The sequence below is a fragment of the Chanos chanos genome, chromosome 3 (assembly GCF_902362185.1).
Source record: "Chanos chanos chromosome 3, fChaCha1.1, whole genome shotgun sequence".
NCBI lineage: Eukaryota > Metazoa > Chordata > Actinopteri > Gonorynchiformes > Chanidae > Chanos > Chanos chanos.
The window spans coordinates 23,407,501-23,425,000 of NC_044497.1; the positions used below are offsets into that span (position 1 = coordinate 23,407,501).

At 44.5% G+C, this 17,500-nt stretch overlaps 1 protein-coding gene across 1 annotated transcript in view; it reads left to right on the forward strand.

Annotated features, from left to right (window-relative positions):
- The window catches only part of plxna2 (plexin A2), a 181,864-nt gene that overhangs the window by 94,937 nt on the left and 69,427 nt on the right, over positions 1-17,500 (forward strand). Inside the window, exons 4-7 of the mRNA XM_030769868.1 lie at positions 896-996; positions 10,279-10,402; positions 12,661-12,814; positions 14,884-14,980. Of these exons, the coding sequence (XP_030625728.1) occupies positions 896-996; positions 10,279-10,402; positions 12,661-12,814; positions 14,884-14,980 (476 nt within the window). The remainder of the gene's footprint in view (positions 1-895; positions 997-10,278; positions 10,403-12,660; positions 12,815-14,883; positions 14,981-17,500) is intronic.

Genomic DNA, 17,500 nt, shown 5'->3' on the forward strand with positions numbered 1-17,500 from the left:
AGGCAGAACCAAGAGAAAGAGAGACACAGACAGTCAGATAGAGAGAGATAGTCAGAGTGAGAGAGACAGACAGTCAGAGTGAGAGAGAGGGAGGTTTATGTTGTTCATACCTAGCTGGACAGATGTAGTGGAGTAAAATAATAGGAGTCTGTGAGTATGAGAGGAGAAAGCCATGTTCAGATCTCCCAGCTGCCGGGACCTCTGTCACCTGTTCACATAAACCCCTCAACACCAGGACAGTTGCTCTCACAACACACACTCCTATGTGTCTGTCACCTATCTAAGCCTATCTGGAAAACACACACACACACATATGTCTTGTGTCTCCCAGTATCAGTTAACCCAGGCAAACTCGCCAAATGTAGATTGCTACAAACATTTACCGTGTCTGCTCTTATGTGTACACACACACACACACACACACACACACACACACAGATGGACACTTCAGTGCTCTCTCAGTCCAATCATTTGTGTTTGTGTTTATTTTTGTGTTTGTGTTTTGCCATCTCTTGTGTTATAGAGTAAAGAGTTTTGTGATGAAGTCCTGGTGCCTGCGTCTTCCCCACATGAGACAAATCAATATTGCCCATGTCGCATTTCAACTGGACTCCATTGAAACCAATTAGCAGCTCACACCACACACTCTGAGCTCTCGCTCCTTTTCTTTTCAAAGAATTCCATGAAAGCTTGGACTCAAAACACTGAATGTGAAATGAGTATTTTTTTAACGGCCACTGAAACCACACCAGTCTCTGTTGACGTCTGTGTTTGTCTCTCTTGTTCTGATTGCAGTGACTGATTGAGGTCTCTGTGCTGTGTTGTCTCAGGTGTGTTTGTTTCCCTCGTTCTGATGCCAGTGACTGATCATGACCTCTGTGCTGTGTTGTTTCAGGTCGTGCAGGTGCCCATCGAGTCCTGTGAGCAGTACGACACTTGCGGAGAGTGTCTGAGTTCGGGTGACCCACACTGTGGCTGGTGTGTCCTTCACAACATGTAAGTTAATCTTTTTCTCCTCCCACCAGAAACCGGCAATGTTAGTGTGAACAGTTATCTTAAAATGAGCTCTTTTCAAGCGCGGACTGATTTTACCACCAATTCAGCATAAATCGCAGGCACACTGTCCCCATGAGAATAAAACGGGGCTGACCAAAGGTTAACAGTCTCACAGCTGTGTGTTTGATAGCACTGCGACAAAGACATGTGCCTTTGTAAAGTTCTCTGCTGTTTTTACAGTGATCAAAGTACTGTGAAAATGGCGCAGGTGAACTTAAGGGTTTCCGCAGCTGTCGCACAGTTTGCGTCCCGGACACAGAGTCTGTGTTCTCCACCTGGTGGCTGGTTTGCGTAACTACAACACTTTGGACAAATTTCAGTTCAAAGGTTCTCCAGCCCCCAAAACTGTTATCAAAAACTGCACATCCAAGGCTGTGACAGCAGTGACTGCAGATGTTTTAAGAAGTTTGTAACCATATCACATTTCTCTGACAGCAGTGGAAAAAGCTTTTGTTTTTTGTTTTTTGTTTTTTTTTTGCCTGTTGTGTCCCTCCCACACATTAGAATCAGGACCTTTCCAGCCCGATACGTGTGTCAGCGCTGCTAGCTACAATCATCATTATTGTAATGGCACTGGGCCCCGGGGAATGCACTCAAAGTAATTTATATCGCCATGGAACCAGGACAGGGACAAATAATTGCCTGTCTCATTCAGCATTTTTCTCCCCGCCATGCGGCTTTGGTTGGCTGATATGTTACACTTCCCATGTTGTTGGTAGTTTGCATACCTTAGCAGGGATAGCATCACCATGCACCATACATTGTAATTTCACTCTTAACTCTGTCTATGAAAGACTGTTTATTTTAAATAGAACTCTGCCCGTCTACAACGTCTCAGTGGTTATGATGCATTATATTGCACAGGGCCATGCCTGAACTGGCAATTATTACCCACATTTAGACCACTACTTTAGACCACTGTGACTGTGTGCAACAGGTTCTCCCATGGGCCTGTAGTCTGGATTCTCCTGTACTTTCGCATGTCCCAGCATTCCTTTAGCCACAGCTGTGGCCACTGTGGGTGCATTTCCCACAATCAGTCTTGACTTAATACCCCACCCCAACGCACACACACATACACACAAGCGCGCACGCACACACACACACAAACACGCACACACACGCGCACACATACACACACACACACACTAACATACACTCACACACTCTCTCCGTTTGAGTCTGTTTCTACAGATAATGATAACAGAGTTAGAAGTGACACATTTTGCACATTGTCTTATTTCCTCTTTCAGTCTCTTTCTTTCACTCTCACTCTAATAACTGACAGCTGGTGTGCGGGCAGAGAAAGAAGGCCGAAAGAGGGAAAGAGCACTGAAAAAGAGTGCTTGATGAGGCGTGTTTAGCAGCACAAAAGTGGTTGGTATTTTGATTGCAGTAGCAAACAAACATGTCTTGTCTACTTTGAGTAAATTTGTGGTTGTGTGGGAGTGGAGAGGCTTGTGGCAGTCTGGTGCAGTCTGACTGGCCTTCAAACTCTTGTCTTTTCACTTAATGCCCCCCCTCCCTCTGTCACCACCCCCTCCCTCTCTGTAAACTCATATCTACAGTAGCCATTCCATTTCTGCATTCAATACAGTCACTTACAGGGAAACAAAACAAAACAAAACAAAACACTGCTGCCTGGAGAACTGAGGCAGGATCAAATGTCAGGCACGGTCAAAGGTCATGAGGGTTGGAGAACCCTGGGTCTCATTGTCTTGAAGTCCAGATTTTTGTGATCCAGGTCCATCTGAGGAACTTTTGGCCTTGGGTGAAGAGGGGAAGCATTTGTAAGAGCTGATCTCAGATGAAGAGAAAAAAGGCAGTAATTGGGAGGTTACAGCTGTGGTTTGGATCATGTGATATGCTGTGGACTGCTTATTGTTGGCACCTTGTTTGCATGGCCGCTCTGGGCTATGGAGGAATGAGACGCATCTCACAGCATGAGTTTGCCTTTGATCCACGCTGTAGGGAGATAAATACATCTCTCTCTCTCTCTCTCTCTCTCCCCATCTCCGGGATGGGCTGACTTGACCTCCTCTAGAGCCTGATGGAGGTTTGTCTTTGAGAGGAGAAGCTGTGTTGGTGTTTAGTGTTGGACAGAAGTATGAGGGGAACACTGTGATTCTTCTTACTGTACTCACTTCCAAATCTCCTTTTCACATCAGTCCTCTTTTACTCTCCCTCTCTCTCTCTCTCTCACTCCCACATACACACACACACGCACGGTCCACACTTTCCAACTACATCATCTACAAAGCACTGTCATTATTGCAGGGGCTGCTGTGTGAATGGGCACTCCCCTCCAGTTCTGGAACTCTGGTGCCAGGACATGGTGCTGATTAGGGTCAGAGTCTGAGAACTGCTCTGGATGCTGCCTGTCTACTGAGTGTCTCTGAGCTCTTTCCTTTCTCAGACCTCAGAACCGTCCAAAGTCTTGGTCTCTGTGTTTGACAAATGGCCAGCACACCCACTGTATCAATACTAAAATGGTACCAGCACCAACCAGCTAATAAAACTCCAAATACACAATCAATATTCATGTCTTTGTAATTACTCAGCATCGTTTTCATATGCAATTTAACGCACGGCCATCACCTATATCTAAGTAATATTAATCTGAACAATTACCATAACAATTACACACACCTCATTACCTGCTGTAGAGCTGTTCCCTCCCACCCTCTGCTCTGCAGGACAACGCTGATAAAACCCTGCATTAGCATGAATCAGAACTGCATCTATCAATCTCTCAAACAAACTCCTAATTAGATATTGATTTGGAGCATAGTTCTGTGTGTCTGGCTGCTGCTGTGCCATGGACTTTGGTAAACAGGATTCATCAGAGAGAAAAGGACTGAACTGAGAGGGAGTCAATGCGTTAACCTTCGTTACTATGACTGTTCAAAGGGGCATTAGTGTGATAGAGACTGTGTGGTAGATTCTGTGTTATAGATGTTGTGTGATAGATGATGAGTGATAGATATTGTGTGATAGAGACTGTGTGATAGATGCTGTGTAATAGATGTTGTGTAATAGATGTTGTGTGATAGAGACTGTGTGATAGATGCTGTGTAATAGATGTTGTGTAATAGATGTTGTGTGATAGATGATGTGTGATAGAGACTGTGTGATAGATGCTGTGTAATAGATGTTGTGTAATAGATGTTGTGTAATAGATGTTGTGTGATAGAGACTGTGTGATAGATGCTGTGTAACAGATGTTGTGTAATAGATGTTGTGTAATAGATGTTGTGTGATAGAGACTGTGTGATAGATGATGTGTGATAGATGCTGTGTAATAGATGTTGTGTAATAGATGTTGTGTGATAGATGTTGTGTGATAGAGACTGTGTAATAGATGTTGTGTGATAGAGACTGTGTGATAGAGACTGTGTAATAGATGTTGTGTGATAGATTTTGTGTAATAGATGTTGTGTGATAGATGATGTGTAATAGATGTTGTGTAATAGATGTTGTGTGATAGAGTCTGTGTGATAGGTGATGTGTGATAGAGACTGTGTAATAGATGTTGTGTGATAGAGACTGAGTGATAGATGATGTGTAATAGATGTTGTGTGATAGAGACTGAGTGATAGATGTTGTGTGATAGGTGTTGTGTGATAGATGTGTGTGTATCTCTCATGTTGTCTGTAGTGACACATTGAGTCGGACTGAAGCAGGGACTCAGAGGCTTTTTACAGATGTAATTACTGTATTACTCATAATCCATTTGAATATTAAACACATTCACATTTTACAGCATTACGCAGCCTGCAGTGTTCCCCTCTCTGTTTCTGTCTCTCTTTCTTTCTCCCTCTGTGTAACACATGCGTGCGCGCACACACACACACACACACACACACACACGAATGCACATAAACACACACACACACACACACACACACACGAATGCACACACACACACACACACACACAAACATACACATGCACACACACACATGCGCACTCACACACAAACAATCCTCCTCTCCCAGAGCTTATGCATGTATGTGGACTCCACATTGTACCTCATTCACACCTGAGAGCGCAGAAATGTATCACAGTCCTCTTCTCTTCTCTTCTCTTCTCTTCTCTACTCTTCTCTTCTCTTCTCTTCTCTTCTCTTCTCTTCTCTTCTCTTCCGGTGTGTCCTCATGTCCTCTCCTCCTCTGCCTTTCTTAAAGCTCAGGTTGTCCTGCCTTAGCCAGAAAAAGAAACAAAGAAAAAAATTGTGTCCGTCTCTATAATCTCCCCACCTCTGGGGGCCTGTCTGTAAAATGTCTCCTCTCTGTCAGCCCTTTTTAAAAGTGAGCCACACTCAATCTGCCCGTCTCTACCTGCACACCTTGCCTGCACCCCTGGGAGGAGTTTGGGACGAAGCGTAGAGAGGATATCTTATCATGTCTTTGGTATTATTCTACCTGTGTGTGTGTGTGTAGAGGAGGAAGGACAGAGTAATTGCCTGTCTAGAACACAGGATTTAAAGCAGACAGTGGAGCCGCCACCCCAAAACCACCATCACCCTCCCTTGTCACCCAGAGCACACACACACACACATACAACACACACGCATGCATGCACGCACACACACACACACACACACACACACACACACACACACGCACAGAAAGACAGATTCAGGGGTGGAGAGGCAAGTGTGCTGACATGGTTTTTGTGTTATAGTTTCTAATCAGGGCCGGAAGAAGGCATCAGTAGTCTGTGGGTGTGTGCATTTGTGTGTACGTCCGTGCGTGCGTGCGTGCATGTGTGTGCGTGTGTGTGTGTTCTTGTTGTAGAAGAGGCTTTCAGGGTCCTACAGTTACCATAGAGGGTGTGTCTCTTTGTGTGTCTCTGGACGCAAGGGCTTCAACACTATGTGTGCCTGTGCATGTGTGTGTGTGTGGGTGTGCATACATATACAGATGAGACTTTTTTGCAGTAGTAAAAGCATATGTCTTCAAATGCATTTTAATGACACCCAATTTAATCTCCTCAAACATATTCTGTGTGTGTGACCGTCTACATAAGCCACTGTCCTGCCAGTGTTCAGACAAAGAACCTGAGTGTGTGAGTGACAGTCTCAGACAGGTGGGGGGGGGGGGGGGCACACTTCAGCTAATGAGAGCCCAGAGAGATAGAGCTCTGCGTAGCACTTAGAGATAATGACCGCCTCCTGCTGCCATGGCAACCACAGCAGCCCCATGCAACCCTTCCCTTCCAAAATCAAAATCAGCTTTTCTTTCTCTCTCCTTCTCTCTCTTTTTTCCGGGCTTAACTGCTGTTGGTACTGTCAGACGGGGAGGTACACACAAGACGTCCGTGACATGTACAAGCTCATTAAGTGCCCCCTCCCCCGGAGAGTTAGTGATGTAAAAGAGACACGAGAAATTGCACACTAACAGCCCACACCATCAAAGAATGAGTCAGAGAGAGAGAGAGAGAGAGAGAGAGAGAGAGAAAGGGAGAGAGACAGAGAGAGAGGATGAGTGAATCAGAATCTGAGAAAAGAGGGGAAAAGGAAAAGATGAAGAGAGTCAGGACATGTTGTTTAGAGGATTGGTGGTCTGGAGGTTCTGTCATAGAACAGGAGCGTGAACAGGAACCGTCTTCTCCCCCTGCAGTCCTTTTCCTTCACCCAAATGTTACTCTGCATAAAGGCTGATATGGGTGCAGTTTGTGATCTTTCATTCATAATGATTAAGATGAGTCAACACATTTAGAAAACTGATCTGAGGTCTGTTGATGGGGGCAGTAACTAAGTGGAATGGATGGAGCAGTGTGAGACCAGATTCAGTTCTGTGCAGTCATTACACACTCTGTGTTTTCTGTGACACACCGCTGCACTTACACCAAGTTACCGCACAGACCAGGACTGGAATAGCAGGGTGTACTCATCCCATTACGGTGTATTTGTACAGGGTTTACTCATCCCATTATGGCGTATTTGTACAGGGTTTACTCATCCTGTTACAGTGTATTTACTCATCCCATTATGGCGTATTTGTACAGGGTGTACTCATCCTGTTACAGTGTATTTACGCATCCCATTATTGGTGTATTTATACTGGGTTTACTCATCCCATTAACGTGTATTTGTACAGGGTTTACTCATCCCATTTTGATGTATCTGTACAGGGTGTACTCATCCTACTCATACTGCCTGCACGTTCTCCGTAAATGCGCCTGAGATTAATCATGATGTACACCTTTTAACTCAATTTAACCCTAACTCTCTAGACACACTGTCCAAATTGGTGCACTCTGCTAAACCAGCCTCTTGCCTCCTTGATCCCCTACCTGCTAAACTTTACATAGAGCTTTTCTCGGTTCTCGGCCCAACAACGCTAAACCTAAATACGTCACTTAAATCTGTTGTTTTACTCACCGCTTTTAAAAAAGCTGTGATCAGGCCTGTACTTAAAAAACCAAACCTTGACCCTGAAGCCTTAAATAATTATAGGCCGATCTCTAATCTCCCGTTTCTTTCAAAAATACTTGAAGAAATTGTAGTCACTCAGCTGATAGCCCGTATGTCCTCTAACAATCTGTTTGAAATATTTCTGTCAGGCCTCAGGTGTTTTCACTCTGCTGAAACCACTCTTACTAGAGGAACTAATGATCTTTTATTAGCCATGGATGCCGGTGCTACTTCTATTCTTATTCTGCTTGATCTGAGTGCAGCATTTGACACGGTCGATCACACTATATTGTTAAAGTGCCTGGAAAATCAAGTTGGCATTCGTGGCCTGCCGCTCTCTTGGTTTAAATCTTATCTCTCTGAGAGAAAGCAGTGGGTCCACTATAGTAATGTGACCTCTGAATACTGTGAGCTTAACTATGGTGTTCCTCAGGGATCAGTCCTTGGCCCTCTTCTGTTCTCTATTTACATGCTCCCTTTGAGTGATATAATTCGAAGTTACAACATTAACTTCCATTGTTACACTGACGATACTCAGATTTTCTTACCTATCCAGCACAATGACCGCTCTGAATTGACTAACCTTGACGCGTGTCTTTGTGCTGTTAAGAGTTGGATGTCTTCAAATTTCCTGATGTTTAACGCAGGCAAGAATGAAATGCTGGTCATTAGTCCCTCTACGCGTAAGCATCTTTTTAATGATCTTACCCTAAATTTCGACAACTACATCATCTCTCAAAACTCTTCAGCTAAAAACCTTGGTGTGATGTTTGACTCTAGTCTCTCGCTAGTCACTCATATCAAAAACACAACCAAAACTGCCTTTTACCACCTCGGTAATATCGCTAAAATTAGGCGCTTTCGAAGTTGGCTGATGCCGAAACCATTGTTCACGCGTTCGTCACGTCTCGCCTCAATTACTGCAATGTTCTGTACTCTGGTCTGCCTGCCTCTATTACCAAAAGTCTTCAGCTGGTCCAGAATGGTGCTGCCAGAATTCTGACCAGAACAAGGAAGTTTGACCACATTACACCTGTCCTTGCTGCCCTTCATCGGCTCCCAATTCATACAGGGGCAGATTTTAAGGTCCTCTTATTAACATATAAAATTTTACATGGCCTTGCGCTGGCCTACCTATCTGACCTAATTACACCCTGTAATCCCCCTCGTACCCTGCACTCACAAGATTCTGGACTATTAATCGTTCCAAGAGCTAAAAAGAAGTCTGCTGGCAACTGAGCCTTTTCCTACCGCTCTCCCTTCCTCTGGAATGGTTTACCTACAGATGTTAGAGAGGCAAACTCTCTCCATAGCTTTAAAACCATATTAAAGATTTATCTATTTTCTCGAACTTATGGATAATATCATTTTTATTTGACTTTGTTATAGACATGCAAAGCCCTTTGAGACTATAAATAGTGATATTGGGCTCTACATAAACATATTATTATTATTATTATTATTATTATTACTATTATTATTATTATCACTATTATCCCATTACAATGTATTTGAACAGGGTTTACTCATCCCATTATGGTGTATTTGTACAATGTGGGGAAAGTACAGACAGTTTTGAATGAAAACGATTTGTCTGTGCATATTTGTATCATATGCTGATTGAATACATCTGTGTGATATTATCAGAGATCGGAGGTGTATTGTTTTACTTTCTTGTGTTGTATTGTGTTGTATTATGGTTTATTGTGTTGCTGTCTATGTGGCATGTTGTATTGTGTTGTTGTTTATGTGTCGTGTTGCATTTTGTCGTTATTCATGTAGCGTGTTGGACTGTGTTATGTTGTATTGTATTGTGGTTTATTTTGTTGTCGTCTGTATGGTGTGTTGTGTTGTGTTTTGTTGTTTTTTTATCTGTGTGGTGTGTTATATTGTGTTGTTATCTATGTGCTGTGTTGTACTGTTTGTATTGTGTTGGGTTGTGTTGTGTTGTTATCTATATGGGTATGTTGTAATGTGTTGCATTGTGTTGTTATCCATGTGGTGTGTTGTTCTGTGTTGTTCTGTGTTGTATTGTGTTGTGTTGTTATCCATGTGGTGTGTTGTTCTGTGTTGTATTGTGTTGTGTTGTTATCCATGTGGTGTGTTGTTCTGTGTTGTAATGTGTTGTGTTGTTTTCTATGTGGTGTGTTGTTCTGTGTTGTATTGTGTTGTGTTGTTATCTATGTGGTGTGTTGTTCTGTGTTGTATTGTGTTGTGTTGTTATCCATGTGGTGTGTTGTTCTGTGTTGTATTGTGTTGTGTTGTTATCTATGTGGTGTGTTGTTCTGTGTTGTATTGTGTTGTGTTGTTATCTATGTGGTGTGTTGTTCTGTGTTGTATTGTGTTGTGTTGTTTTCTATGTGGTGTGTTGTTCTGTGTTGTATTGTGTTGTGTTGTTTTCTATGTGGTGTGTTGTATTGTGTCGTATCGTGTTGTATTGTGTTGTTATCCATGTCGCGTGTTATATTGTTGTGAAACTCTTCCCTGTCTTTTTCTGATATGACATGTGGATAAGGTGTGAAATCAGCGTTGGGATAATTAATTAATTAGCAGTTAATTAGTGTTATTATTAATTAGTGTTAAATTAGTGTTATTCATGGTGGAGAACAAAAACCTTTTGTTCTTCTATCACCACATTCAAATTAGACTTTTTGCTGAAATCAGAAGTTGTTTGTGTGTGTGTGTGTGTGTGTGTGTGTGTCTGTGTGTGTGTCTTTGTCTTTTATGCTTTCACTGTCTTATACATTTAGAGTCTGTTATGACTAATGCACCTCTCTCCCTCTCTCTCTCTCTCTCTCTAGGTGTTCTCCGAGAGATGGCTGTGAGCGTGCGAATGAACCATACCGTTTCGCTGCCACGCTGGATCAGTGTGTGAAGGCCACTGTGTACCCTGACAGCATTGCCGTCTCTGAGCCCAGTGTCCCTGTGAGAACCTCCTTCTGCCTCTGCATAGCATCCGTCTCCACACTTCATCTAACCTTCCTCTAACCTGCAACCCTTCCCTAACCAACCCTAACTTTCCTCTCCAGTCTCCCCAACCAACAGTCTTCACCGAACCCATAGCCTTTAACTGGACCACAGTCTTCACCGAACCCATAGCCTTTAACTGGGCCAGAGCCTTTCCCTAGATTATAGCCTTTAACAGTCTTGTCACAGTATGTACTCAGCCAGGCCAATTGGAGTAACCAGAGCCTTTTTTAGTTCAGTTCAGCGTTATCTGTATGGCCTTTTTTTTTTTTTTAATTAAACATGGTCCTGCAGAAGCCCAGGGCCTTGAGTAACATTGATGACGAGCAGAGATACCCTGACTAGAGCAATAAAACCTTAGGAGGAATCTGACGAAGTGAATGAGCTAAACTTTTTTTCCCTCTAATGTGAACAGGGCAACCAAAATGGGTTAGCGTTAAAAGGATTTGTCTAATCTGCTTGGCAGCCTGTTCAAAGGCCGTGGCTGAGCTGACGGTAAGGCAGTCATGACTGCCATGCCCCCTACAACACAGCATTGCAGCAGTGTGTGCACAGTCTTTCACAGAGAGAGAGGTGTTATTTCTGGATGGGCTGTGTATTGTATCTTATCTCCCTGGGCAGATGGGCAGATATTCAGCTCTGTGTCTAGTGTATAGTGTGTGCCTGTGTGTGGGTGTAAGCATGCATGGCCAGGCAGCAGGAGAGGGTGTATGTGTGGGTAGGATGTCAAAATTTGAGAGTGGACTGCTCTGTTTGTTTTGTAGGAAGGAAGGAATGTTTATTTTGGTAAGGGTTTTCGAACAACACAGGGCGAGAAAAAGTTGCCTTTGTTTTCACTTATTCCCCCTCTTGTCCTATTTATCTCTTCATATCTGCTTTGTTGATAGACGGGGATGACAGGCAGGTTTATGCAGCGGCAGGCTGAGGAATGCAGGATACAAACCTTGCGTTTAATAAGAGTTCATGCTGTATATTGAGGAATGATTTGTAAGTTTTCTAACATCGGTAAGGATTGGACTAGCTCATACAGTAGGCTGTCTCTCTCTGCAGCCCCACACATGGCGGAGTGGCAGGAGACTATCGTCATGACAACGCAACCCATCTGCAACAGCGCCCAGGGAGCATGAAAAGTGGCTAAACAATCAAATTACCTTTATTAAAAAATGCTGTCTACAATTACGCGTCTCCTCACGGATTCCCGGACACAAACACCCACCGCCCCACACCTAGAATACCATCAGACCAAATTAAAAAAGCTTGGATAAAACATGACTTTACCATTTTGTCACAGCTCTCCTTTTCATGGTCTCCACAAGCATTTCTCAGTGTTTGACTGCAAAGGACAACGTAACCTGAATGCCTTACTCTGTAACTCAGGGAAACAGAGCAGTCACTAGAGTCTGTGAGTGTTTTGGACTGTGCTTTGGCTCTTTATGGACTAGCCTTTGCTTTTCCCCTCGTTTTCCTTGTTCGTGTGCCCAAGAAGTCTATATAAACTAACAGCAGTAATAATTAGCGAAACTGGTCAAAGTCACCAGAGCACCAATTTAGCTGCCTTGGGGCGAGTAGACAAGGCATGATCCTGTGGTTTTCATTCATTAGATTCTTTAAAGACGTTCTTACGTGTTGGAAATGTTTTTGATGAAAAGGGCAGAGGAAGTATGGGCGACAAGTGGAATTTTGATGTGGTCTGACTTGGGTGTGAAGTTGGCCCTTAAAACCAGACTTTAGCTGAAGGCAGCCTGTGTGTGTCAGGTAAAACATCTAAAACAATAAGGAAACTGGGAACAATGGAGCAGAAAATAAACACGAACAGCAATCTACAGAATTGCCATGGCAGTAATTACTCACACTCCTTCACTTGACTGTGGAGTGGAATATATTTATTTCTAGTGTGACTGTTGTCGACACCCGTAGCTCAGGAGACTACTTCAGAGGGCTGTGCATACGGGGCCAAGGCTACAGGCTCTTGAGTTCAGACAAGTTGAGTTTTTTTAAGCCACAGTATTTCCTCTGGCTCAAAGAGTGTTTTCTCTGCTTAGATGTAAATATCATCTACATGATCTCTTGTGAGATTTTGGATGCTGCAGTTGTACACTCCGCCAGCCTTTGTATTGGTTTTCTTTGCTGAGGTTTTTGTTGAGGCGATGGTGGTTTGAGCTTTGTCGCCCCTTTTTTTGTTTGTTGCTGAAATCATTCTTCTCTGTCGTGTTTAGCTTTTGGTGAAAGTGACCTATGTTCCGGACCTTTCCGCCGGAATCACCTGCTCCTTTGGGAATCTGACAGAGGTGGAAGGCACAGTAGATGGAAATCAGATCTTATGCGTCTCTCCAGCTGCCAAAGACGTACCCATTATCCCCATTGACCAAGGTAAAGTACACATACTATTAAGACTTAAAAATCACAGGCATTTTTACTGTCACCTGTCTGCTTGGTCCCAGCTCGTATTTGATGTCTGTCATTGAAGTTGATCTACTGGCTCTTTGTGTCTGTCTGCATCTCTCTCTCTCTCTCTCGCTCTCTCTGTCCCTTCATATCAAGTCAAGGGTTACGTGCACTCTAAATTTCCCTCCCTTTCTCCATTGCAAACTCTTTCAGCCTCTCTCTCATTCATTACTCTCTCTCTCTCTCTCTCGCTCTTTCTCTCTCCCTTCCCTGTGCCTGTGGTACGGATGGTCTATTAATAATCCTCTCCAGTAGAACCAGGAGCTTTGCTTTTTTCACGGGGTACTCATGCAGTTAGACACAGTGCTATGGCACATGAGCTGTCGATCCAGTGGCTCACATGGAGAGGACAGTCTAATGAGCTCATACTGTCCTGGGGTCAGCCCCGAGGCCTGCAGACATGCTCACAGACACACTGACTCCCAGTAGAGCTGATCTGGCTGGTTTGCGTGAGTGTCGGGAAGGAGGATTATAGCCCAAACGTGCAACATTTATGACTGCAGACAAGTGTGAGTTCTTAACAGCTGATCTAGGATCAGTTGTGAGCAACCAAGATTGTAATCTGAGGCGCAGTGAGGTTGTTGGTGGAACTGGCCCTGGACATGTACTAATAACAATCCACTACAAATGACTGTGAGTGTATGTTCAGCAGGCACCTGCCATTGATCTGGGAAAGGCTGTTGAGCTCTGTCTGAATGTAGCTGGCAGAGTGAATGAGATTTCAGTACAGCCACTGCACACTTTATTAAGGGAACTGTCTCACTAAGAGCAGACAGTCTGAAGCAGTTGGTCCCATGTATCAGATATAATGTACAGAAATCAACTGAAGTTCAATTGTCTATTCATATTAGAATGTTTAAAGCAGTTTTTAGGGGGGGTTTAGTGCAGCTCCAGACAGTAAACACAGAGATGTGAGAGACAGGGGTTGTCTGTGGGACTCTAATCCCATGGGTCCTCAGGATAAATGGCAGCTCTGTTTACCCATAAGTCCTCTGCTCTCGTTTGGGAGGGCAGGTAGGACTGGCGTCCAATCGTTGAGCTTATGCAGGTAAATGCCAGCAGATCCCTGGGCGTCTCTCAGATCCCAGCCCGCCCACAGGGGGTTTATGGATTTTCTCAGCATATGAAGACTGATTGTGAGTGGACGTAAGGGACATAAGGAGTAACACATGGATTAGCATCCATACCTGCAGCAGACCAGACTAATCATCAGCATTCACATCTGTTTTCTGAAGCAAACAGTGGAGCATGCTCAGGAAAAGCAGAAAAGCTGGACATATTCTGCCCTTTACTGTAAGTCAAGCATGTGTGGAAACAGTTGTGGTAAAAATGTATAAAACTATGGATATGTTTTTTAATATGGACATTTTTTAATATGGATATTTTTTTCCCTGGAAGTGTTCTCTGTGTGAATAATATAATGGGGAGTCAGAGCAGGTGGAGTGGAGAGAACAGTGCTCCGTGGCTCACATCAGACTCCCACACACTGTGTGTCACGCTGATCAATGCTGGCCTGCACTTTTCTCTTTTTTCTTTCTTTCTTTTTTTTTGAGTGTGAAGCACTGGCCTATTTATCAAGTACTGGCATTCAGTCTTCCTCACCCAGTATTCCTCAGCATTCAGAAATCACTGTGTCAAAGAGGATTCTTAAGACCAGCACTTTAAGAATGTTCTCACTCTACTGCCCCCACATCCTGTCAGTCCTCCAGAGCTGATAACCTGAGGCAGCGTTGGCTGAGTGTTGGCTTGGCCATGGTGTTTTGTCTGATCAGAGCTGTCTTGTTAAACATTTACAGATTAATCTGAACTAATCTGAGCTAATCCTAGTGTAACCATGATCCTACTCTGCTGTACTACTGTACGTGGTTATACCAGGAAAGCTGCAGTTTCCAACAATGATCGCCAAAAGATTATCAGACGGCTGTTTGAATGACTCTGATGACTTTGTCCTTCTTTCTCTTTTTCATGCTCTTTTCCTCTCTGTGTCTTTTCAGACTGGTCAGGGGTGGAACTCAGACTGAACTCTAAAGAGACTGGGCAGATGCTGATCAGCACAGAGGTGAAGTTTTACAACTGCAGCGTTCACCAGCTGTGAGTACCACTCTCCGTTCTCCATCATCCCCTTTACGCCATTACACCTCTGACATGGCCTGTGTTATTGCAGGCCCCTGTCTCCTCATCTGGGCTTTATGTATTCCTTTTTTGGGAGGGGTTTTAACAGATTGTTCAGTCAGCTCTCTCTAATACTTTAAGCAGTATATTAAGTCTTTCTCCCTTCACACAGTCCTGACCTGTGTACAGTGCAACAACAGAAACATTTCATTTCCCTCATGTGAGCGGGCAGTGAGGTTCAGCTGCCTGTCTTTTCTTGGCTTGAGGACATGGCCTGAACACACTGCTCCTTCTCAACATTCAGTTTATCCTAACAGAGTCAGAACTAGGACAAAAGAAGGTCGCGGTGATGTCCCTGCATAAAATCAAATTGAGTCTAGTGGGGTGTGTGTGTTAGGGTTAGGGTTGTGTGTGTGTGTGTGTGTGTCTGTGTGTTTGAGTGTGTGTGTTAGGGTTAGAGTTTTGTGTGTGTGTGTGTGTGTGTGTGCGTGTGTTTGTGTGTGTCTGTGTGTTTGTGCGTGTGTTTGTGTGTGTCTGTGTGTTTGTGCGTGTGTGTGTGTGTGTGTGTGTGTGTGTGTGTGTGTGTGTGTGCGCGTTTGTGTGTGTGTGTGCGCATTTGTGTGTGTGTTTGTGTGTGTGTGTGTCCATAACGTCTGTCTGTGTGGAATGGCTAAAGGGCCGTCTGTGAGGGGCAGATGCTCTGCCATGCTGGAGATGAGAGTCTTCCTGCAATCCCAGGAAGTGGCACAGGACCATGACTGCTGATTGGCTTTGGGTCTTTTCTGTTGTTTCCTTTCTAATCCCTCTTGCGGCATCTCCCTCTCCCTCTCTCTTTTCCTCCTCTCTTCCTCTTTCTCTTTCTCCCCCCCATCGCTCTATTCCCCCATCTCTCCTCCATTCCCTCATTCCGTTTCATGGTGGCCTTGGAACATCGACCAGATCTGGAACTAATCAAGCAAATCCCCAGTATACAGTCCCCTCTGTAATCCTCCACACACACATACATCCACACACACATACGTACAGTATGCACACACACACACACGCACACACACACACACACATACACACACACACACACACACACACACACACACACACACACAATGCAGACCCTTAGTTGTGGCTATGCCTGTGTCTGTGAGAATGCTGATGGGAAGGTGGATTGGCTGTTCCGGGATGACAGTGGACTGTCAGACCCCTCTCACTTCCTCTCCACCCTGTTTAACAGCACCAGGCCAACTCCAACTGGCCTCCACCCGCCCTCCCACGCCAACCTATTAATCTGCCCGTCCCCCGCCCCTCAGCTTGGTCACACACCCCAGTGTGCTGGCTGAGCTACACTGAGAGCTACACTAAGCCCTGGTAAATGAGGACGTCTGTCATTTGTTAAGCTCACCTGGGTATGTAAGTGCCCCTCAGGGTGAACGCGGTGGGCATCTATATCACACGCCTCTCTCCCGGGGAAATGTGCACATCAGTGCCTCCAGTTTACCACTGGCTCTCCAGCAGTCTTACACACTGCAGTTAAACGCTAATGAATATCTCAGCCCATGCAGTCAGATCTAATTCAGTGAATATGCTAAAAAGAGGGGAAAAAGTCAACAGAAGCTCGTTTGTCCCTCCTCACAATTCCTCGTCTTCAACAGAGCGCAGCTCTGCAGCATCCCGTGAGAGGAGCCATGCGGGGCGGGAACACAGAGGAGTTAAGCTAATGCCTTTCATATGCAGTTTGTATTCCTCATAAAAACTCTGTAAAAACCCTTCCTTCTAAACTGTATTTTAATGCCCCCCCCCAGACTGGACCAAGATCTCTGCCTCTGTCTTGTGCAGCTTCATTCCCAGACAGGTCAAACGTCATCCCTCTGACATGGTAATTATCGCTGTAATGACAGACTGATTGGGTGAATCATGGAGGTTTGCTTTCAGTCGAAAGAGCACTGTGTATGAGGTATGACTCAGAAGTGTGCCCTTTCCTGAGACACCCCCAACCCCCCAACAAACTCATCACCCTAACAATGCTGCGCTAATGCTAATTACAGGGGTGCAGGCTGGTCTTATTTGTCTTAATTGCTGGACAGACCAAGGGAGACAATTTAGCCTCATGCTAATCAGCTGCTGCTCAGACCCACCGGCACAGGGTCAGCAAGGACAGCAAGTGGAAAGGAGTTTGGGAGGTGCACTCCAGACCAAAGAGAGCTCCTGCCAGCTGAGTTAAGCTCAGAGAGAATCCCAGAGCAGTGTTAATGTTTACTGGGTGACAGACTGAGGTGAAACTGGAGTGAGTTTTGAGCAGTGTCAGTGTTTACTGGCTGACAGACAGAGGTGAAACTGGAGTGAGTTTTTAGCAGTGTGAATGTTCACTGGGTGACAGAGGAGAAACTGGAGTGAGTTTGGAGCAGTGTGAATGTTTACTGGCTGACAGATTTAGGTGAAACTGGAGTGAGTTTTGAGCAGCGTGAATGTTTACTGGCTGACAGATTTAGGTGAAACTGGAGT